The 24970-nt window shown below is 43.3% G+C and overlaps 1 protein-coding gene across 7 annotated transcripts in view; it reads right to left on the bottom strand.

The window, feature by feature from the left end:
* Positions 1–24970, bottom strand: part of LOC138751297 (ataxin-1-like) — a 302985-nt gene that overhangs the window by 5782 nt on the left and 272233 nt on the right. For 6 of the 7 annotated variants that reach the window (XM_069913414.1, XM_069913415.1, XM_069913412.1 and 3 more), the window contains one exon: positions 22578–24540. In XM_069913414.1, the coding sequence (XP_069769515.1) occupies positions 22578–24386 (1809 nt within the window). In that variant the 5' untranslated portion in view covers positions 24387–24540. Of the gene's footprint in view, positions 1–8619; positions 9158–22577; positions 24541–24970 lie in introns of those variants that run through there. The other variant, XM_069913418.1, reaches the window with a different exon arrangement.

Below are 24970 nucleotides of genomic sequence, written 5' to 3'. Positions count from 1 at the left end.
TCCCCTCTTCAAGTCTCTCCACCAGTCCTCCTTTTTGATGCTCTTCAGAATCTCTGATCAAGCCTTTGTTTATCTGCTCCAATAATGCAGTATCACCTATTTCTTGATATTCTGTTAATTTCCTTTGACTATTTAAAATGCACAAGCAGGTTCTTGTTGGTTCAAAACACATACTCTATAATTCAAAGCAAACAGATCTTCTACGTTGCTAAACTAAACAAATCCCCATAACGTTGTCATCAAGGATAGTTTATTTCCATGTGCTTCAATGCTTTGTTTTGTGAACACCACTGATTAACATGGAATACATTCTCAAACCGATCCTCATACCAGGAACATTAGATGAAAAATTCAGCTCTGAATACAATTTTGAATATGTGTAATTATCAACATGTGTATAGAATTTATAATGAAAATGGTCAGAAAACATATCAGGGAACATGTCTTAAACAGTGAATATAAAAGTAGTTTTTCAAGTGAGCTTTAAATATTTAGTTAATGATGTGCAGTGTGCAATTTTATGGAAGCTTCATCAGTAAATATACAATAAGAGAATCCTTTCCACCTACACATATTCTGCATTAACTTTTTTCTGTTACAAATTTTTCACTCCCAATTTATAACCAAAACCACCTACACAAACTTTCCCTATAGAGGTGCTTGGAAATAGGGGAAATAAAGACCAAATGGAGTGAAGTACAATCAAATGGGCAAGGAATAAGTAGACAACATCATGCAAACACAATTCAATTTCCTCTGCAGTCATGTATTCTCATTTAAAAAAAATTTCCACAATAAATTTGCATTCACATGTATAAAGGACTCTTTATGTATAAAAATTGTTGCAACCAACGATGGAGTTGGTTGCAACAAATTACATAATGGGGCTGTAGGAAGAAGGTATAATGTACTTTCATTGACATTTCCATCATAAATGTTGATCGCATGATTTAAAATAAATAAATTGGAAATTGTACCCTACAAGATATGTCATTGAAATTCACTATTTTCTCCTTTCCTGCAAATACACAAATAAAAGGCAAAATTATACTCAGCAGACCCCACTGAATTTTCTTGTGGACTTAATTAGCACGTCAGTTAAGGAGTAGATAATGAAGAAGGACTGGAGATTGTTCTCTTGAGAGCTAAGGAATTTAGAGGGATGTTCAAACTGGTTTTATTAAGCAGAAATGGTTACAACTAGCAGAAATATAGGTAATCATGAGGCAGAGTTGATTTGATTGCCAAAACTAGAATTTTGAAGATTTTTAATGCTGCAATTTGTGGAATGGCAATCCATGGCCTGAAAACATGGTTGGAACAGGTTCAATGATGAGGTTGACAAAAGAATCGAGCAAATATTTGAAGAGGAAACAATTACAGGATGATAAAGAGGGGAGTGGGATTCATTGGACTAATTGGGATATTCACCCTTACACATTCAGTTAGGAATGTAGATTAGAATTTACATCATGTGGCTACAACTCAACCCATCACAAGAACTGGCAGAACAGGTAACAAGTAACCCTGATTGTACTCAATCTGTTAAATTTTTGCCCATTTTCCTCTTCAGGCATAGCGTTTCTTTACATCCTCCTCACGGCTAGCTCTGCCATTTATCTCTGCATTGTCAGATCTGAATGGTATTAGTATAGGTTTCAATAGTTGAGGAACCAGTTGCCACAGCCTTCCAGTCGCAGCTTCCTGTCTGAAAATAACCCATTTATTCCAAATCTGTGTAGTTAGTTGGTCAATGCGATCCATGCTTATCTATTCATGAGATCTAATCTTGCATCTTTCATGCAGCAGCCTAACAAATGGTTTCTGGGTACCCAAAAAGATTCTATCTTCGGCTTTTCTTCTTAACTACCTTGTTCACTATATTGCCAAAGAACTGTAATAAATTTGACAAACATCACTTTCTTTTCATAGAACTTAATTGACTCTGCTTAATGGTAATTATGATTTTCTAATATCCAGCTAACTCTTTTTTTCATAATGGATTTCAGCATTTTATCATTAACATAATGACTTTTAACTTAATGACTTAATAACTTAATGACTTTTTCTGAAACCACTTCTTTTATGATCAGAGAATGCAGACCACCAGATCTGTGGGATTTAACAGCCAGCCACAAGTCCCATGGTTTGCCTGAACATTTCCTCCCCCCAGCCATTTCCTACTATGTGGGCTTGTAGAGCTCGTCGAAAGAACCAAAGACTTGTTGATCCAAACCAAGGCTTTTATTAGCAAAAGACCGGAGCTCTTCACAGGTGGCCGACCAGTCCGGAATGATCCGACCTGGCTAGGGACATAACCTTTTAAGGCCCAGACAATAGGTGTGGCTTAGCTCTCAGCCACAGTAACTATATACACTATGTACATTGGTGATAGATCTGTACTATCACAGGGCTCCACAATGATGAAAAGTGCATTGTGTTTTTTAAAGTCTGTATCATTTCTTTCATTCTCCCCATTATCAACTTCCCTATCTTAACTTCTACACTGTGTTTTTCCTGCTGTACTATGGGTTGAGTAGCTGGACTGCTCTCAAAACAATGCTTTCTCATTGTGCCTTGGTATACATGACAATAAATCTGAATGAACTTAAGGGACCAATCTCTACCTTCCTGTTTGTCTTCCTCTTAAAGTACTTTTTGCAGCTTTCCCTTATTTATTTTAATATTTCTTGTAAACTACTTTCCTCCTTGGGCGTTCCAAGAGAGTGGGTGCACAAGGTCGCTGCAGCCACTTTGGTTCCTGACAATGGTGAAATCCCCAACATGCTACTTGTGTCTATGATCCAGAAATACTCATCCAAATACGAATCGGATTTTAAAATTTGTGGATTGGATTTGTAAGGTCTGTGCAGTTTAAACCTACTAAAGCAGGGAACACTGCCTAATGCAAAATGAGGAGCAGATCGCAGAGATGCATGGGAGACTATTGGAAGCATTCCTGGAGAAGGCAGAAAAGTGGAAAATGGGTGGCATTGGGGTTAGACTGAGATTTAACCCCTTTAGATCCATGCTCCCGATGATCTTACTCTCAAATGTTAGATCGCTTGAGTAGAAAATGGATTACCTGAGCCTGCAGCTGAACCAGAGAGAACGGCAAGGCTGCTGTGGCTCCAGGACACTCCATTCCAGATTCAGCAATCCAACTTATCGCCTTCAGGGCGCATAGAAATGCTGCTTCTGGCCAGACTTGAGGAGGGCAACTGTATTTACATACACGAGAACTGGCGCACTAACACCTACGCTGTAAAGAGATAGAGTCCTTGCTGGTGAAATGCAGACTCTTCTACCAGAGTTCCCGCTAAGCTGTGTGTATGCGCGTGTGCACAAACTGTCTGTTTGCGCCCACAAAGGAACTCAATGAGCACACATGGTCCATTTTGTGCGTGCGCACACACAGAATGCTTATGAAGCACAGATTAGAGGGAACACTACCTTCTACATGCCCAGGGAATTCTCAGAGGTCAACATGCAGGACCATAAGAGTGGCAGAGAGGATCCCTGGAGTCTCCCTCCGCTCCATTAACGTGATACCAGGATCGTAGTCTGAAGAAGGCACGCAAAATCATTGAGGACTCATACCCTGCACGCAGCATTTTCAGTTGCTCCCGTCGGGGGAAGTGATACAGGAGGATCAGAGCCAGCACCACCAGGCTGAGGAACAGCTTGTTCCCAAAGGCAATGAGAATACTGAATGACCAGAGGAACTGCTCACATTTACCATCCAAGACTCTCCTATTCATGAAGCAATATTTATTTGGATAGATGAAATACTTGTCCTGCATCTGTATGCGAGTTGGATCTGCTTGTATGTTTGTGTGTTTTGCATCGAGGACTGGTTGTACTCGTACAATCAGATGACAATCAACTTGACTTTTTTTCCCAAAAGTCATCCTTTGCCCACTTCTATCATTTTCTGCATTCTTCTGAAGCCAATCACTAATCTTCATAAGTTTGTACTCCTTGTTGTCAAATTTTATATCATCCTTAACTTCCTCAGTTGCCCATGGGCAGATTGTCCATCTCTGAGGGTCAACATTTCAAAGCAAACTAGGTTTATCAGTTAAGAAAGAGGACGCACCTGTCTAATCCAACCTTCCAGCACTAGATCCACATCAGTTTTTTTTTAATAAAAAAGTACACTGGTCTGCATTCTAAATGGAGCCAGGGTTTCTACCTTCTTTATTTCCAGTGTGGTCTGGACCCCTACATTAATTCTCATCTATCCTCTAATCTTTCTATTTTTACATTAAATATGCATCGCCTAGTTTTTGACCCTTGTTTTAGGGGAATTTATTTCTTCCCTACTTAGTTATATTAGTCCCTTATAAATTTATGTAGACCAGTTAAGCCTCTGTTCTAAAGAAAGCAGCACCCCATCTAATCTTTCATGGCTGATATTTTCCAGTCTTAGCAACATAAATTTCTTCAGCATCTTCTTCCACTGCCATCACATCTTTGGTGTGGTGTTGTAACTATAGGTGTGGCCTAAGTTGTGCTCCAGCATAATCTCCCTACTCTTGTGTTCTGTCATTCATTAAAGGTAAGCATGCCATGTGCCTTTTTGACCAATTGTTGCCTTTAAGGACCAATCACATGACCTTGGGCCTTGTCAAGAGAGTATAAAAGCCAGTTGTAGCTACTAAGTAGGCAACTGGAGGAGCTGCAATCACGTGACCAGTTCAAGCAGTCAATTAGCATAAAAATAAGTGATCACATAGTGAAGCAGCCAGAGTAGAGTAGCCAGTGTGTGAGTGGTGTAGTGTAGGAGTGGGACACTGGCTTGAGAGGCTTTGGTGAGAAGAAGCAGAGGATGAGCTTCTTTCAGGTAAGCTAAGACAGGTAATATCTTTGCACATAAATGAAGAATAGGTACTGGAGACGGCAGCTGGTTCAGTGGAATGCTCCAAATGGAGGATGTGGGAAATCTGGGTGAGCACAATGGTTCCTGATGACGACACTGGTACATCCAGCTGCAGCTCCTGACAGACCAAATTAAGGAACTGGTGCTGGATAAACTCTGGATCATTTGGGAGGTAGAGGGAGTAATTGACAGGAGCTTCAGGGAGAAAGTCACCCTCAAAAGTCAGCAAGTAGGTAGCTGGGTGACTGTTAGGAGAGGGAAGGGGAATAGGCAAACAGCGCAGAGCATCCCTGTCTTTACTCAATTAGCATTTCTTGCTATTATATTTTGGATTGGAAGAGCTGCATCACGTGACCTTGGGGCCTCATCAGGAGAGAGTGCAGAAGTGAGTTGCAGCTACCAAGTAGGCAACTGGAGGAGCTGCGAGGAGAGCACAATTGTCCCTGATGACTACACCTACAAGAGCTGCATCCAGCTTCAGCAGCTGACAGTCAGAGTTAAGGAACAGGAGCTGAATGAACTCTGGATTATTTGGGAGGCAGAGGGAGTGACTGATAAGACCTTCAGGGAGAAAGTCACCCTCAAAAGTCAGGAGGCGGGTAGCTGAGGTACAGTTAGGAGAGGGAAGGGGAATAAGCAGACAGCACAGAGCACCATATGGCTGTTCCCTTCAATTATAAGTATACAGCTTTGGATACTGTTTGGGTGGACGGGAGTGGAAATGATCTACCAGGTACAAGTTGTAGTGGTCATATCTCTGGCACAGAGACCGGCCATTCAGTTCAGAAGGGAAGTTGGGAGGGGGGGGGGGTGGGGGGGAAGAGGAGAGTGAGCAGCTAGCTGTCAGCCAATTTGGTACCAATGACATAGATAGAAGTAGTGATGTGGACCTGAAGAGGAAATATAGGAAGTTAGGAAGGAAGCTCAAAAGCAGGACCTCAGAGGTGGTAATCTCAGGATTGCTGTCTGTGCCATGCGCCAGAGAGGGAAAGAATAGGAGGTCATGCCAGATGAATCTGTGGCTGAAGAGTTAGTGGAGGGGCTCAGATTTGTAGATCACTGGGATCTCTTCTAGGGAAGGTCTGACCGGTACAAAATGAACTGGAGGGGGACCAATATCCTGGCAGGCAAGTTTGCTAGAGCTGTTGGGAATGGTTTAAACTAGTTTGGCAGGTGGTTGGAACCAGAATGTGAGTGCAGAGAATAGGGCAGAAGGTGAAAAGCATGATGCAAGATGTGAGTTTGTGAGGAAGGACAGGGGAGGAAGCACAAATTTTCTCAGAGGGTTTGAAATATGTCCATTTCAATGCAAGGAGTATTAGGAATAAAGGAAATGAACTTATAGCATGTGGAATTACGATGCAGTGGCTGTTACAGAAAATTGGCTGGAGGAAGGACTGGATTGACTGATGCATGTACCAAGGTTTAGGTGTTTTAAAAGGAAAAAGGAATAGGATGGGAGGTAAGAGAAGTAGGGGGTGGGGGGTGGGGGGTGGGTGGGGAGGGGGGTTGGAGAGTGACATTTCTAGTAAGAGATAGTATCACAGCTGTAGAGGGAATGCCCACTGAGTCAGTGTGGGTGGAAGTCAAAATCAGAAAGAAAGCAATCACTGTACTGGGAGTAGTTTATAGGCCCCCAAACAGCCATCGGAACAGTTAAGTAGGCAGAATTTGGAATGGTGCGGAAATTACTGGGCTGCTGCCATGGGAGACTTCAGCTTCCCCAATGTTGACTGGCACCTCCTGATTACAAGATGGGGCAGAATTTGTCAGGTGTGTCCAAGAAGGATTCTTGACACAGTCTGTGGAACAGCTGACGAGAGGAGCAGCCAAACTGGATCTAGTACTGGGCAATGAACCTGGTTAGGTGGCAGACCTCTGGGTGGGGGAGAATTTTGGCAACAGTGACAACTCCTAGAGTTTTAGTATAGTTATGATTAAGGATAAAACCAGACAAAATGGGGAAGGGCTAATTACGAAGGGATGAGGCAGGAACTCGGGAGAATAAATTAGGAACAGATATCCATGGAAGAAAGCACAAAAGTAATGTGGAGATGTTTAAGGACCACTTGAGCCAGGTTCAGGGTAGGTTTGTCTCACTGAAACAGGGAAAAGATGGTTGGAAAAGGGAACAGTGGATGAGAAAACAGGTGGCACAGCTAGTTAAGAGGAAGAAGAATGTTCTACACTAAATTTAGGAAGCAGGAAGAGCTCAAGAGAATTATGTGGTAGCTAGAACAGAACTTAAGAAAGGACTTGGGAGTGCTCAAAGGGGACATGAAAAGGCCTTGGCAAGTTGGATTAAGGAGACCTCCAAGGCATTTTATGTGTATGTGAAGAACAGAAGAATGATGAAAATGAAGGTGGGGCTGCTAAAGGATAAAGGAGGCAACATGTGGCTGGAGGCAGAGGAGGTTAAAGAGGTCCTAAGTGTATACTCTGTTTCAGTATTCACCAGAGAAAAGGTCCTTGATTAGGGTGAGGTCGGAACAGATGTGTCCTGGACGATGCTGAGATTAGGAAGTGTTAAATTTTCATAAAAACATTGATTGATAAGTCTCTGGGGCAGGATGTGATATATTTCAGGTTGATGTGGGAAGTGAGTGAAGTGATAGCTGGGGCATTACCTATGATCTTTGAGTCCTACTTGGTCACAGGGGAGGTGCCAGAGGAATGGAGAATTGCAAATGTGTTCCCTTCAGTTATAAAAGGCAATAGAGAGAATCCTGGGAATTATAGCCCAGGGAGTCTTACATCCGTGGTGCACAAACTATTGGAGAGGATTCTTAAGGATAGGATTTATGAGCATTTGGAGAAGTACAGTCAACTTAAGGATAGTTAGTGTGGCTTTGTGAAGGGAAGGTCATTCCTTAAGAGCAGGATTGGCAGATTTGGCACCAGATTTAAAAAAAAATTTAAAAATTTTAAAAAGTTGTAAAAAGCACCAACAGAACCAAAAAGCCTAAAAATCTTCTAAAACTGCTAATAAAATGCCAATCAGCACTTTCTGCCACCAACTAATTTAAAAAAGTGCCAAATTTCTACCACCAACTGATTCAAGCAAGCACCAAATTTCTGCAGTTTGGCACCAAATCTGGCAATCCTGCTCAAGAGCCTAAACAATTTTTTTGAGGAGGTAACAAAAGAAAGTGATGAAGGTTGGGCAGTGACTCACTCATAAAGTCAAGAGATTCACATAACCTTGGCTACGTGGATTAAAAATTGGCTTGCATGTAGAATGCAGAGCAGTAGTAGTGAATGGGAAGTATTCCTCCTGGAGGTCAGTGACCAGTGGAGTTCTGCAGGGATCTTTTCTGGGATCGCTGCTCTTTGTGATTTTTATAAATGACCTAGACTTAGAGGCGGAAGGATGGGTCAGTAAGTTTGCAGATAATACAGAGATTGAAGGAGTTGTGGAGAGTGCGGAAGGTTGTCAATAGATTACAAAAAGATATAGGCACGATGCAGAGTGGCAGATAGAGTTCAATTTGGATAAGTGTGAGATCATGCATTTTTGAAGGTCAAACCAGAAGACCGAGTACAGGGTTAATGGTTGGATAGTTAACAATGTGGAGGAGCAGAGGGGCCTTGGGGTCTAAATCTTTACATCCCTCAAGGTTGCTGCGCAGGTTGAGAGAATAGTTAAGAAAGCCTTGCCAGGGATGGTGGTGAAGGCTGAAACATTAGGGGCATTAAAAACCCTCTTAGATAGGCATATATATATGAAAGAAAAACAGAGGGTTATGAGGTACAAAGGGTTTAGTATTTATTTTTGGTTAGGAATATATACAGTAGATCAGCACAACATCGAGGGCCGAAGGGCCTGTACTGTGCTGTAATGTTCTATGTTAAGTTGATAATCACGTTGATAATAATGTGGTTTTAATAGTAGTTTCCATACATTTTACTGTCCCACCACCAGACACTAAGAATGCCCAGCAACATGATCATAACTGCCATCACAGCCTTGGAATGTGATGAATCAAGGATTTGAAAAGCACCTACTCAAAATATGACTAAATAATTTCTTTGCCACACAACAGCAAATAATAGAAAATAAAATGAATAGAGCTGTTATTGTTCCAGTGAGCAATGCCAAGAACTCTATGAAAATTTGGTTCATTCCAAAGTTATCTGGGCAACTTCATGTGAACATATTTAATACATCTAAGGGCTGGCAGAAAGGTACGTTTTATGAGAGATGTCACAATATCCAAGGTAATTAGTAGCAAATGTTCTGCTGCTCTCTTTGTAATTTCTTCTGGCTCTTACCATCTGAAATTGAAATTGAAAAAGAGCACTTAATTCTTGAACACAGTATTTAATTTCAATAGCTCTGATGGCAAACGTCGATGGCTCATCAATAGCAGCAAAATCAATCATAAAAAAACCTGCCTGTAGGAGTGCACCATATTCAAGAATTCTTCTTCAAGTGAGAATGAATATGCCACGGCTGTCACCAACTTCATCAGGACCTGAATGGATGAGTACCCCAACCAAAAGCAGTGGATGAACCAAACGATTCACAACCCACTGAGGATTAGGTCAATGGTGTTTAAGACTGGCGATCCAGATCACTACAAAAAGTCCATGTGCGACCTATGGAAAGCTAACTTTACAGCAAAGAGGCAGTTCAAAGTGAAGTTAGAAATAGAATCAGATACCCGGCAGCGCTTGCAGGCCGTTACATCATACAATGCAAAGCCTAACATCATAAATGGCTGTGATGCTTCACTCCCTGATGAGCTGAATACCTTTTCTGCTCATTTTGAAAAGAATCCAACTGCACTAATGAGAATCCCTGCAGAAGCTGGCGACCTTGTGATATTTGTCTAAGAGGTTCAGAACATCTTTTAAGAGGGTGAAACCTCACCAGATGCCAAGCCCTAATGATGCATCTAGTAGGGTACTGCAAATCTGTTTGTGGTGTGAAACATGAAAGTCTACAGACCTGTGATGGTAGTAAAAGCAGAAGTGATGGAGGAACTCAGCACGTCTCACAGTGTTCACAGGAGGTAAAGATATATTATTGACATTTTCGGCCTGAAAATTTGTGCCAACCAACTAGCTGGAATGTTCACAGACATTTTCAACCTCTCATTGCTGCAGTTGGAGGTTCCCACCTGCTTCAAAAGGGCATCAATCATCCCGGTGCCCAAGAGGAGCAGAGAGAGCTGCCTCATTGACTGTAGCTGAGAAGGACAATACTTTGATAGGTTGGTCATGGCCAGAATTCACTTGTACCTCACTGATAATTAACATGAGTGCGCCTCAAGGAGGCATGTTTAGAAAATTGCTCTACTTTCTCTCCACCCAAGACTGAGTAGCTAGGCAGAATTCAAATACTATCTACAAATTTGTTGATGACACAATGGTTGCCAGCAGAATCATAGATGGGAAGGAAGAGAAGAATAGAGGTACTTTACAGCAATTTTTCACCTGCCGCAAAACAACGAACTTCATGACGATAAACCTTACTGATTCTGAACAATGGATGTTGGAAGGTTGAAATGAAAATATAACTTTAAAATCAAGTTTTACATTTTTAAATTGTAAATTTACAGCACGGTAACAGGCCCTTTTGGCCCACAAGCCTGTACTGCCCAATTACACCCAATTGACCTACAACCCCTCGTATGTTTCGAAGAATGGGAGGAAACCAGAGCACCTGGAGGAAACCCATGCAGATGTGACAAGAACCTACAAACTCCTTATAGACTGCATTGGATTTGAATCCTGGTCAGTGGTACTGTAATAGTGTTGCGCTAACCGCCACAGTAACCATGCCTCTTCCCCCAAGCCTGGAAACACTGAGCAAGGGGTTAGACCACATCCGTGGGAAAAGAAACAGAATTAACATTTCAGGTTGAAAACCAGCTGTTTCTCTTTCCACAGATGCTGAATCTTTACAGATTTTGTTTAAGCAAAATCTCCAAACTAATTTCCTACCCTATTGCTAATATAGTACAAGGTATCCTGATCATGTCAGAGGTCTGGAGCCCGGGTTGCCGATGACTTGGACTGAAGTCTGTGTGGCTGCGGAGGCAAATCCATGACGGAGGTGAATCGATGAATGTTTAGTGACTCTGAGAGGGCTCTCTTCTACATTTCTTTCTTTGACTCTAAGGGGCAATTTCTACTGATGGCAAATCTTTGTCTGCCTCACGCCAGAGTCAATTTTGTGTGATATTACACCTGAACTTATTACAGGACAATAAAGGAATATTGAATCTTGAGATCAGTTCACGAACGAGTGGAAGTAACAGGTTAAGAAGTGGTTCGTTTAAAAAAAAAAGTTTTGATTGATCAGCAGAAAAATGGCTTTTGATCCAAGACAATTTTTTTTGGGGGGGGGGTGGGAGGGGGAAATGCAAAATATTTAAAATGTGCATTGCAGAGGACCCAAAATATTACATATTCAGTGAAGGTGGAAACTATTTAGTTCATTCTGCGTGTGCACACTTTTCAACGGAGGAACTTTCAACTCGGGTTTGGCAGATTCACACCTACCTCTGAGCCACTAGATCATGGGACTCAATCCTCTGCCACAGACTAGAGTACAAGATCCAGGCTAATGTTCGAACGTGCTGAGTGTTTGCTGCTCTCAGTGTCATCATCTTTTGTTCAAGATGCTAAACTGAGATCCTGCATGACCTCTTAGAAACAATGACAGCAGTACTGTAGGCAGTCCACTGTGGGCTGTTCCAAAAAAAACAAAGAACTTCTGAGAGGAAGAAAAATGGAGAGCATTTTTTACTACAATCACATGTCTGCAGACTTTCATGTTTCACTATTATCTATTTAACCTTTTGTTTTTAATATTCTGGTTCACAGGATTAAAAATTGTTCTTGCAAGTTCTCAGAACAACTTGAATAAAACATTCCTCACTCATCAAATAATAGACATTTATCATTTATTCCATAAACAAAATTATAATTTTTTTAAAGAATTCCACAAGATTCTCCTTAATTTTTCCCACATGACATTAATGGTTTAATCACCAAAATCTGATCCTGAGGGTAATTTTGAACCACCGTTTTTTAAAGAAAAGCATTTATTATTAACGCACAGAGCCATTTTTTATTAATTTTTCACAAGGCAATGCTATTTGAAGGACTAATCCCAAAGTCCACAGCATCATTAATTACTTTGAATGTTGCTCACACTTGGTCTGAACCTTCCTTGCATTGTCACAACATTTCTACATTAAAAACTGACTTCTGCCAGGATTTGTCAGCATCTAACATTTCTCTTGCTGGATGTCATGGACAAGTACCATTGACGTCAGAACCAACAAAGAGATGAGACAAGAGCTCATTGCCCAAGAACTAATCCAACTACAATTTATATGCTCTCATTGGTTTATGATGTATTTTGCATTGTCAGGTCACCCGAGACCCAGTTTGAAGGGGAGAATACTATTAATTTTTCCTTCAAGCTAATGGAGCAGAAAACTAAAATGCAGGCTTTTCTACCATTTGCAGATTCCATGAAGTGCTGGCATTCATCGACTGTGCATATCCTTGGAACAGATGATGTCCAAACTTAGCATGGAGAAGCTCTTCAATAATTCATCCAGATTCATCCGCGGGACCCTGGTAGAACTCACTCTCTCCCATCAGTGTTATAGTTAATTGTTAATGTAGAAATAATTTGCAGAACAAAAAGTGATGACTAGAAAATTTTATTGAAAAGGAATAAAATACAGCACTGGCTTAGATATTATAAATTTATTTACTATCTTAAATTTAGCCAAATAAAGCTGGAACATAATTATTTGGTGAGAAAATTGTTAGTTTGGCACTAAGTTTTAAGATGTTAGTATTTTATTAAGGAGCACTCTTGTCTGGTGGTCTGAGATTCTTTATAGCTCCCAAGTAGTGTTGGAATGAATACATTATTTAAAGAATAATAGAAGACAAGATTTTTTACCCTACTGTAGCGGCGGCTACACTGCTAACTGAAGGATCACGCAACCAGACGGGTTGAATTCAGTGAGTAAAACTGATTTATTGCAGGCTGCCTGGCTGGTCTTATACTCCCAGCCCGGACCTGGCTGAGAACTGCGCTGGGGGGCCCCGATGTCACCAGGGCGTCACATGGGTCCCCAAGCGTGGGCTTCTGAGCCTGGTGCCGAGGTCGGGAGGAAACCCCCGACGGCGCCATTTAGGCCAGCTGCCCCGCCGAATGCGTGACAAGCGGTGCTGGTTCACCTGCCTAATGGCGTACCACCACACAGCCCCCCCCAGAACCGGCGCCAATGTCCTTTTTTGCCGGGCGGCCTCGCTTCTTGGGTTGGGCCACAACTACTGGTTCGGTGGGGTTGAGGTGGGCTGGCTTTAACCTGTCCACCGTAAACAGTTCCCTCTTACCACCCATCTCCAGGGTGAAAGTGGATCCTGAACACTGGCCCTTCGTATGATCTTTGTAGAGGTGCTGTGGAGGGACCCTGCCTGATAAAAACATACTCTGCGGAGTACAGCTTGTTGGGGACATAAGAGGCCAGTGTGCCGTGTCTGGGTGGTGGTGGGGGTGTGAAGGAGTCCAACTGGGCCCGGAGGCGGTGAAGAAGACTGTGCGGTGACTGCTGGGGGTTGTGAGGTGCGTTGACGAACTCACCGGGTAGGACTAGCGGTGCACCGTAGAATAGCTCGGCTGATGATGCCTGTAGGTCTTCTTTGGGTATCGAGTGGATGCCCAGGAGCACCAAAGGCAGCTCGTCCACCCAGTCGGGGCCGATGAGGCAGGCCATAAGTGCTGACTTAAGGTGGCGGTGCAATCGCTTGACTAGCCCATTGGCCTGAGGATGATAGGCCGTGGTGTGATGTAGCTCGATCTCCAGCCTGTTGGCAAGCTGTGCCCAGAGCGCAGAGGTGAACTGGGTGCCCTGATCACTGGTGAGATGGGTTGGGATGCCCAACCGGGCAACCCAACCGGTCAAAAGTGCTCGGGAGCAGGAGTCTGTGGAGGCATCTGGCATTGGGATCGCCTCTAGCCAACAAGTGGTGTGGTCTACCACTGTGAAAATGTAATGGTTACCTTGGGAAATGGGTAAGGGGTTCATGATGTCCACATGTATGTGGCTGAACCGTAACATGTTTGGAATCTTGTACGGGAATACCATCTATTATTCTTGCTCTGGTGTGCCTGTGTACCTTGGAAAGCTGGCAATGAATGCAGATTCTGGCCCAGTCCGCAATCTGCTTCCGAAGCCCATGCCAGATGAAACGTTCTGCCACCATATGGACCGTGGACCTGATGGAAGGGTGGGAAAGGTCATGGATGTGGTGGAAGACTTGACTGCGCCACTGCTGGGGAACCACTGGTCGCAGGGTGCCCATGGAGACATCGAACAGGGTGGTGCCCTCACCATGAGGAATCGGGAGGTCCTGGAACTGCAGGCCCATGATGGCAGTCCTGAAGGACCATGTCTCCTCGTAAGACTTCTAGTCCTGGGCGAGCTGGTCGAAGTCGAGGCCAGGCGTCAGCGCGCAAATGGCCAGTCGTGAGAGTGCGTCGGTGACCATGTTGTCTTTCCCCACCTTGTGCCGAATGTCGGTGAACTCCGACACGAAGGAGAGATGACACTGTTGGTGAGCCGGCCATAGCGAGCAGCTGAGTGAGGGGTTTGTGGTCAGTAAAAATGGTGAAAGGGCTCCCCTCCAAGAAATAGCAGAAATGACGCAACGCCAGATACATGCCCAGCAACTCACGATTGAAAGCGCTATACTTGCGCTCTGGCAGGCGAAGAAGTCGGCTAAAGAATGCCAGTGCTTTCCACTGTCCATTCATCTGCTGCTCCAGAATGGCACCCACGGCTGTGTCAGAGGCATCGACGGAGAGTGCCATATGCAGGTCGATGCATGGGTGGACGAGCAGGGTAGCCTTCACGAGGGCATCTTTCATGGCTACGAATGTCCTGCTGGCCTCTGGATTGCAGGCGAGTGCCTTGTCTTTGGCCACGATTCTGGAATTAAGCGATTATAGAAATTGACCATACCCACAAACTCCTATAGCCCCTTGAGATTGTCCGGGCGTGGGAATTCCCTGATTGCAGCGACCTTTGTAGCGGCAGGTGTGGCTCCTTCGGCCATGATGGACTCTTTCCTGAACTGGCACTTGGCCGTATTGATCGTTAGGCCGAAGTCGGCCAGTCGGGAGAAGAGGGTGAGTGGCTGAAACTTGTGTTGTGCCTGGTCTCTGCTGGCGACAAGGATGTTGTCCAAGTAAATGAATACGAAATGCAAATCCCTGCTCACTGTGTCCATAAGGCGCTGGAAGGTCTGGGTGGCATTCCTGAGCCTGAATGGCATGTGTAGGAACTCGAAAAAGCCAAAGGGGGTGATAATGGCCATTTTGGGCATGTCCTCGGGGTCCTCCAGGTCGTCCTTGGAGAATACCCTCGCACGGAGTCACGTGATGGAGTAGTGGCCGGTTGGGAAAACCAGCACTCTCCAGGAAAAAAGTTAGGAAAAAGCAAAGCATAACAAAAATAAAATATAAGAAATAGAAGATAAAGATACAGAGAAGAGGAAGAAGATGGCTTCCAAGAAGGAGAAAGTAAGAACAACTGGGAAAAAAGTAAAAAAGTCACTGAAGAAGAAAGAAGAAGGCCTTACCTGCACGAAGGAACAGGACGCTGTGGTAATGAGGAACACCCGACCCTCGAGGTCAGTGCCTGCCCTGCGGAGTTGCGACCCATCAGCTGGTGCAATACAAAAATGGCTCTTGGAGCCAAACAAAAGTGCACAACTGCTCAATCAAAGGAAAAAGAGGACACTGGCGGGAGGGGGGCTCAGCAGAGGAGTGGGCTGTCACAGAGCGAGCAGCTGAGGGACATCTGACACCAGGGCTCTCAGCTGGAGGACAAGGAATAACAGATGAGCAGCACAGGAGGGGAGGACCAGCAACAAGAGGCCTGACAAAGAGATACAAGCAGCTCATCAGGAAAAGCAGAAGAGACACAGACACAAAGAAGTGAAGAAGACACAAACACAAATACAGACACAGAAGAAGAGGAAGAAGAAGACCAAGAAAAGAAGAGAAATAGAAGGTAAAACTGATGGACAAAGGAAAATAAAAGGTAAAACTGATGAACAGAATATAGATAAAGTAATTTTTGAAGAACAAATGAAATTACTAAAAGAATGGTTATCATTAGAATTTAATGCAATTAAAAGGAAAATGAAAAGAACAGAAGATAAAATGCAAAGGTTAGAACTGGTAATGACAGAAATAGGGAAAAGAGTAGAGAATGTGGAAGAGCGGGAAACGGCTGTAGAAATGGATGTAAATGACTTGAGAAAAATTGGAAGAAAGTGACAAAAAAATTAAAGAGACACAGAAGTTGTTATCTCAGAAAATTGATATGTTGGAAAATTATAGTAGGCGAAACATCATAAAAATAGTGGGCCTGAAGGAGGGTGAAGAAGGCACAGACATGAAGGAATTTATAAAAGGATGGATCCCGAAGGTCCGGGGAATGACAGAAATGCAGGAAGAAATGGAAATAGAAAGGGCAAACAGAGCATTAGCTCCGAAACCACAGGCACATCAAAAGCCATCTTAGTAAAATTTTGGAGATACACGACAAGAGAAAATATACTGGAACGGGCAAGGAATAAAATTAGAGAAGATAATAAACCATTGGAATACAAGGGTCAAAAAATATTTTTTTACCCAGATATGTTTTGAACTCTTAAAGAGGAGGAAGGAATTAATACAGCGAAATCAACTTTATGGAAAAAAGGTTACAAATTCATATCAAAACAACCAGCTGTGCTTAAAATATTTATACCTGGGGAGCAAGTATAAGAGAAAGCGCAAGAATTTGCAGAAATTTTGCAGGACAGGAGAAGAGATGAAAAGATGTAACAAGAATGAAGAATGGCAATAAAGTATATATAAAGATGTAAAAACAATGTATATATAAAGAATTAAAGAGGGAAAAGAGAAGGGAAGGAAGGGAGTAAGGGGGGGAAAAAAGAGAGCTTTGTTATAGGTGCTAGAAAAAAGTGTTTTCTGGAGAGGGCTGGGTAGAGGGGGAATAACCGTCAGTGCAAAATCAGTTGATGCTGTGAACAAGATCACAATCTAAATGAAAAGGGGAGTTGTGGTTGCCTGGCAAGGGATATGGGGCAACTCAGAGAGGGGGGAACTTTTGGGGTTAAGGTATTAGTGGATGTGGGAACTGCGGGGGTACTTTATGTCTTAAATATGTTGTTGGAAAAGAGGTGTGTGCAAGATATAAGATGGGCATGTTGAACTATATGACTATAAACATTAAAGGAATACATAACCAAATTAAAAGGAAGAGGCTACTAAATTTATTGAAGAAGGAAAAAACAGATATAGCATTTGTGCAGGAAACATATCTAACTGAAGTGGAACATATTAAACTAAAGAGAGACTGGGTAGGACATGTAACAGCAGTATCCTATAATTCAAAAGCTAGAGGTGTAGCCATACTAGTTAACAAAAATGTACCAATCAAAATAGAGGAGGAAATAATAGATCCGGCAGGGAGGTATGCAGTGATAAAGTGTCAGATATACTCAGAATTTTGGAATTTGCTCAATATATATGCGTCCAACGAGGAGGATCAAAAGTTTATGCAGGATATTTTTTTTTGAAGATTGCAGACACACAAGGAAATATATTGATAGGAGGGGATTTTAATCTTAATTTGGACCCAATGTTGGATAAAACTGGACAAAGGACAAGTAAGAAGAATAAAGTAGCCAAATTTCTGGTTAAATCAATGCAGGAAATGAAAATGAATAAATGTATTCCATTGGAAAAAAAGAACGTATAATTTAAAAAATAAAATCACAATGTTTGAACAAATTTGGGAACCATATATGGAATATAGCAGAAAGAGCTTGCCTTCGACCTCCATCCTCTAAAATGAGAATGAAAATGATAAGAAGACAAAAAGACTAGATTCAGTGTGTAATAAATAGATAACGTGTTTTTCTTGTTTATTTTCCTTTGTGTGAAAATATTGTTTTCTGGTTTTATTGTATTGTATATGTTGAATATTTATGGGGTTTGGAGGGGGGTGGGTAGAGGGGAGGGGGAAAAAAAGGGGAGAAAAGACCACTGTGTAAATTTAATGAGAAATGTTTGTACATATTTTGGTTGATATGGTTCATAGTGTGAAAAATAAAAAATTATATTTAAAAAAGAGAATACCCTCGCACTGTGCAGGTTGGCCATAAAGTCCTGGATGTGAGGGATCAGGTAACGGTTAGGTACCATCGTGTCGTTAAGCCGTCGATAATTTCCATAGGGGTGCCAGCTGCCGGAGGCTTTCGGGACCAGGTGAAGTGGTGAGGCCCAAGGACTGTCAGAGCGTCAAATGATCCCCAGCTCCTGCAGATGCAGGAACTCTTCCTTCGCTCTCTGGAGCTTGTCTGGCGGGAGCTGGCGTGCTTTGGCACGGACGGGTGGGCTTTGGGTGGGGATGTAATGAAACACCCCGTGGCATGGTGAGGTGGCAGAGAACTGCGGCTTGAGGAGGGACGGGAACTCGTCCAGGATATGCTGAAACTTGTCCTTAGGCGAGTTGACCGTGGCCATCTGCGGCTGCTCTGTGCAAGAGGCGTTGAGGCGAACGGATTGGAAAGCACGGGCGTCTACCAGTCGCCTACCTCAAATGTCGACCAGGAGTTCGTGGGTGAGGAGGAAGGGACAAATTGCGGTTGGAAGGGACAAAATGATGAACTTCCACAAGAACTTCTGCTGGCTGATCTGGAAGTGGACAGTCTTGTCTCTATATGTCCGGGTCTCCATTGATTTGGCTGCATGGAGTGGAGATCCTCGAGGCCATTTCCAGGACTCTATGGCTGTGGCCAAGATGACGCTGATATGAGCCCAGTGTTGACGAAGAAGCGTCGACCACTGACTGAAACCCTCAGGTAGAGAAGGCTGTGTTCTTGGCCAGCTACCACAGCCATTAACAGCAGCCGGCCTGCTAGTTTCCCCGGAATGAGCAGGGCTGACGACACTTCCGAGCCTTGGCTCCCCAGTGCTGGTGGAAGAAGCAGAGGCCTGAAGTGGATGACTTGCTTCTGGCTATGCTCTTTGAGGCCCCTGCAGGGGCAGGGTGTTCCACCACAGCACTAGAGGAAGGCTTGGCGTGGTCATGCCCATGACTCATAACCTGCTGGACTGCTGAGTCCTCCGGGAATCGTTCGAGCCATAGCTCCTAAGCCTTTTGAGCGATCTTCCTAGGGTCGACAAAGCTCTCCTGGGACAGTAATGGCTGGGTGTCTTCAGGAAGATGGTCGAGGAAGATGCGCTCGAAGAGTGGGCAGTTGGTGTGATTGCCTTTGAGCGCGAACATCTCGTCCATCAACTCGATTGGAGTTCTGTCCCCTAAGGCGTCGAGGCGCAGCATCCGAGTGGCACGCTGGCGCCTGGAGAGTCCGGTGAGCACCCGTTTGATAGTCCCATACTTATCTTCAACAGGTGGGTGCTGAAAGAGGTACAGCAATCATTTGGTGGTGGCCTGGTACAGGGCGGCGACCACATGGTAAAATTTGATCGAATCTGATGAAATCTGGTGGAGGTGAAACTGAGCCTCTGCATGGCTGAACCAGGTCTCTGACTCCTGAACCCAGAAGTCAGGAAGCTTGATGGCTATAGCATTGATCGAAGGGTCATTCATGTTGGGTTAAAAGACATTTAAACCTGTCGGGGTCACCAATTGTAGAGGCGGCTACACTGCTAACTGAAGGATCATGCCACCAGATGGCTTGAGTTCAGTGAGCAAAACTGATTTATTTAAGGCTGCCTGGCTTGTCTTACACTCCCAGCCCGGACCTGGCTGAGAACCACGCTGGGGGGTCCCGACGTCACCAGGGCGTGACGTGGGTCCCCAAGCAGGGCTTCAGAGCCTGGTGCCGAGGTCGGGAGGAAACCCCCGATGGCGCCATTTTGGCCAGCTGCCCTGCCATGTGCGTAACAAGTGGGGCAGGTTCACCTGCCTAATGGTGTACCGCCACACTACCATGATTTTTACATCTAAATATTACATCTCAATTCTGAGGTATTGCTTACACTCAAAATGTTGAATACTTTCCATTTGTCCTGTAGATTGGTTTCAGTCCAACAGGAACATTGCAAGGTACAGCACTATAGGAAGAATTTTTTTGCAAAGCATTGGAGCAATGATCAAACTCACTTGACACCTGGTTGCATCAAATCAGAAGAATCAGGTGCAAAAGAAGGGAACAGCATCAACCATTAGATAAGACCATTTCAGAGTTCATTAAAGCCTTTGATCACGTCAATCAAAAAGGATTGCAAAACATCCTACTCAAATTTGACTGCCCACAGAAATTACTTGCAAACTGTGATCTTATGAATCCCATTGGGTCCAGAAAATATGCAATCTCAATACAGCCAGATGTCAAGTGAGGTTTATCATTGCTTCAATGCTTTGCAAAATCTTTCTTGCTGCACCTCCCCATTATTGAGTACATCTACAGGGAACGCTGCCGTTGGAGGGGAGCAGCAATCATCAAAGACCCACACCACCCAGCACACACTTTGTTCTCACTGCTGCCATCAGGAAAGTGGTATAGATGTCACAAGACCTGCACCACCAGGTTCAGGAACAGCTGCTACCCCTCCATCATCAGACTCCTCAATGACAAACTCAGAGATTCATAATTGTGCACTTTTTTTTATTCTATGTTGGACAGTCGGTCTGTTTGTATTAATTGTCTGTTTGCAGTTCTTTGTTTACATGTTTATGCTGTCTAGTTTTTTTTGCACTCCAAGTTAGTAGTAATTCTTGTGCGGTCACAGGAAAAGGAACCTCAGGGCTGTATGTGATGTCATGTACGTCCTCTGACAATAAGCCCGAAATCTGAATGATCACACACACATTCATCAACAGCCAATAGGGGAAATCAAGGAGCTCACAATATCTGCCTGTCCACATCTGCCCATGAGATGGCGATGGTGAACCATTTCCTTGAACTGCGACAGCAATGCATAGACCTGTAGTGTAAGATTCTCAGGATTGAGATCAAGCAAGGCCAAATTAGAGACATATGTGAGTTGGAGGATAAATAGTTTCTGGTAGTGTTCATGCGCATTTGCTTGCCCTTCATTCTTGCAGAGGATGCAGACTTGGAGATGCTTTTATAATAATAGCTTCTTGAAATACAATAGCTACAGTATTTGAAAGGAAAATGAACCGATAACCATGATACTCCAAGAGTTGCATATAGGCCAGACCAGATAGAGGTGACTCATTTTCGTCTGCAAAGAATATCAATGAACCAGATCCCTACTTATTACAACCCAGGTAGTTTTGTCATCAGTTGCATTGACTTGCTTTATTACTAAAAAAAAAGAAATTGAATTCATTAACAATTTAAAATTCACAAGCCATCATTGGTAGGATTTGAACTTGGATCTCTGGATTACTAATTATACTGAATTTTATGATTTGTCATGGTCTAGTATCTAGCATTTCAGGGTAGCACCAGGAGAGTAACCTAGCTGACTCTTGATTTAATCAGCATATTTTATTATCTAGCAACTGTCCAGACCAAGACATGGACGATAATTAAGTTTTTCAGCAATATCCTTTTCTACCAATTTCTTGGCCTTAAATTATCCTGTAGTCTTAGAGCTGGTTTGATCTAGTTTAATAATATTGAATCTAAAATAAATTGCATTAAGGCATGATTGCAGCTTCTAGGTAACTTGATCCTCAACTCACCACTCTCCTGCAGTGAAGATTCTCGGAGCCACAGGTCAGAATAGTACAAGAGAATATACCAGCAACCTTCTGAAGGATATGACATCATTAAATTAAAGAAAAAAATTGTGATTCAAGACTTCATTTAATCTTCCTTGCTCCAGCTCATTCTGAGCCAATCAAGATTGCAGTCAAAGGATGCTTAGCAAATAAAATGTAAAATCATACTCCAGCCACCTTCTTCAAAGTCTAAATGATAAGAATCTTGTAGAGTGTTGTCATTAGATGCAAAGGTTTGTGGTTCTTTTTTCAAATGTACAGCGGCACATTTAGCATAGCGGTTAGTGGAAGGCTATAACAGCGTCAGCAACCTGGAATGGAATCCAGCGCTGTCTGTAAGGAGTTTTTATATTCTCCCCATGTCTGCGTGAGTTTCCTCCAGATGCTCTGGTTTTCCTCCCACCCTCCAAAATGTATGGGGTCTGTAGGATGATGGCTGTATTTGGGAAGAAGGGCCTGTTACTATCCTTTATGTCTAAATTATAAAAACTTAAGAAACTTTGGAGTAAGGGAAACCAAGTCACTCTAAAACAAAAACAATTCTGGTAAATCGGGAAAAATACAAAACGCGAAAAAGCATATTGTAAGAGAGGATTAAGAATTACTTACACAGTGCAGACAAGATATTTATGTAGTTCTCCATCAAACTCCATTACATGTAGTTTTTAAAAGAAATTAAGTGTTACACAGTAAATGCACGCTTATTGTTTTGGGTCCATCTGTTGCTTACTACCAGGCAAACTGAAAAGCAAAATCGTTGATGGCTACTTATGGGGAAAACTTTAGTTTAGCAGATGATCAGTATAAAAAATAGCAACTTTTCAAGTGTAAAATTAACAACATTTGATTTGAAAGGACCATGAAATTGAATTAAATTCTGCTACTAACAGAACTCATGGCATAGTTGCTCATACCTGTGTTCTGTGTTCTCCAACTGCAAACTGCAGAACAGCAAAACTGGAGGTGTTACTGCCTTCAACACGCTCTACAGTGCTAGAGTCAATCTTCAGATCACAGCTGATTTCAGCACTCTGTATGAAGTCTTCTGTTTTTAAGTCTTCAACTCGCTTCAGCTCTCCATTAGCTAGCTGTATGATCGATCCTTTCATGAAATAGGGAGGCAGTTGATTAGAAGCTGCAACTGGAGAGCTCACTGACTGTACTACTGGCAGATGTACTTGAGCCTGTACAACAGTGGGGTGGTAACCTGGCTGCGAAGCAATGGATTCAGGGTGATAGCTCTCGCTCCTGGGACTGGCTGTGCTGACAAATGAATGAGGCACTGCAGCAAATGAAGGAGAGGTTGTCACTATTGTCGAGGTCACTCCCGAAGCTTCGACCGCTGTACTGCATACAGGAATAAGAAGTGGGTGGGTACCTGGGATTACGAGGTGCTGTTGCAGGTTCCCATGGTAACTTAGTGCTTGCTGCTGACTGCTTATATAACCAATAAGTGGCTGTTGAGAACGAGGGTACACTGCACTAGCAGGTAGTCCTATAGAAAGGTGGTCAGTGGGAGTATGGGTGGTTTGAATGACGGACTGTGGAGAAAATGTTGCCTTCCCATGATTTAAGTTGGCCTTGTCATACAACGCCAAAGGAGAGTTGTCCCTGTCTATGGCCTGTTGGACCTCCAGATCTGCCGTCGGTGTGTGACTGTTAGGTATAATCATTACTGAGGCTCTAGAACCTAAAGTTTCTTGTGCAGTGAAGTCAGCAGGACTTGGGTGAACAACTACATGGGTCCCATGCCTTATTTCATAGTGCCGAGAAACCGGTTTGGTTCCTAATTTTTCCATGCTCGACTCTGTGTTGGGTGAAAGGGCATATCTCCTGTTCTTTTCAATTTCACCATTTAATACTTCCCTTCTCGAAACCAAATGTGGTCTGATGTCATCAGCCTTCCTTCCAGTTTCCCTTGCTCCAACACGGTATCTGCTGTCTGCATACTGGAGAACCACTGGCGACGGCGTACTGACTGTGAGGGTGTGCGGAATCAGTGGCGAGTGAGAGTGCAAATGCAGGGGAACGGCTGCAGGCGAGTGGGGCCTTGTCATGTTTGGAGATGAACTTGAAATCTGCACATACTGGTTTTGTACCGAGGGCGGAGGAGATCCTGGGATCTCTCTGCGTGATCTCACCATCTGCTGCTCAACCTTGTGCTGGGATGGGCTGCCCACACCAGCAAAGATTGTGGGGTAGGGTTCAAGGTGGGAATACTGAGTTGGAGTGGCAGAAGCATTTGAAGGTGTTGGGGAGATCAATGGGGAAGGGCCAAATTGAGGTCCCACGTATGGGCAACTGAAAGATGGCCCAACAAACTGGAAAGCAGCGGGCTGCAGAGGTGCATACTCCACAGGTGACATAGAAGGCCCTGGCTGAGTCGATGCTGAAGATGAATAAACAGCACGAAGTTGTGTTACCCCCGGAGCTGGTCGAACATTCCCAGGCGATGAATAGTCCACTGCAGTTGGTAGTGGTTTATACAGTGGTAAGCCAGTTTCCACTGAGGTTTCTCCTGCTATTTTGGCATGTCCATATTTCACGCCCACACTGCTTTGGCTGCTAGCTACATTGGCAAGCCATGCCAAGTTTTCACTGCGACTGCTCTCACTTGCAGGAGCTACTGCAACTGCCTTCTCTGCCAAGGACAAGCTGCTGACAGGAAATTCACGTTTCTTGGGCGGTAAACATTCATTGCTGCGCTCTTGGTTCGATTTCATCTTTAGAAGACTTGCTTAGTGTCTGTTAGGCTTTGATTCTAATTTGATAAATTGTATGTTGCATTTGTTTTCTGGCAGTTTTCTCCAAAAAGATCCAAGAACTACATGAGGCATCATTTCCTCCAGCCAGAATTCTTCACAGCAGCTCTGGAATCTGTAATGAAAAGAAATATTTAAATTAAATATTCTGCAAAACAAGGTAACATAACAACCAATGCACGAATTAACAAAATTCTTTTGTGAACATTACAGACATTGTTCTCCCTTTACTTTTTCCCCCCCCTCTGAAAAATTCTCTTTTTAATGTCTAGTCTTCAGAAATGAAGTTGGACCAGTTTCTCTCCATCTTTTACTTTACTTTTCCTTTCTTCCCCTCCCAGAAAAGCAAGCCACAGCTTTCAGAGCAGGTAAATACAGAAGTAGCCTACTTTATGGTTATGGTTTAAAAGAACAATCTCTCTTAACACCCATTCACAAACAAGTGTAGCTCTTTAAACATTGGTTCTTTAACATTTAAGATTATGCACCTATTTCCACCAATTATAACTCTAATCTCAGATAAAGACCGAACAGTTGCGCAAAAA

The sequence above is a fragment of the Narcine bancroftii genome, chromosome 1, assembly GCF_036971445.1.
Source record: "Narcine bancroftii isolate sNarBan1 chromosome 1, sNarBan1.hap1, whole genome shotgun sequence".
Lineage (NCBI taxonomy): Eukaryota > Metazoa > Chordata > Chondrichthyes > Torpediniformes > Narcinidae > Narcine > Narcine bancroftii.
Note: the sequence above shows the minus strand (reverse complement) of the source record. Positions and strands in the feature narration are given on the sequence as shown.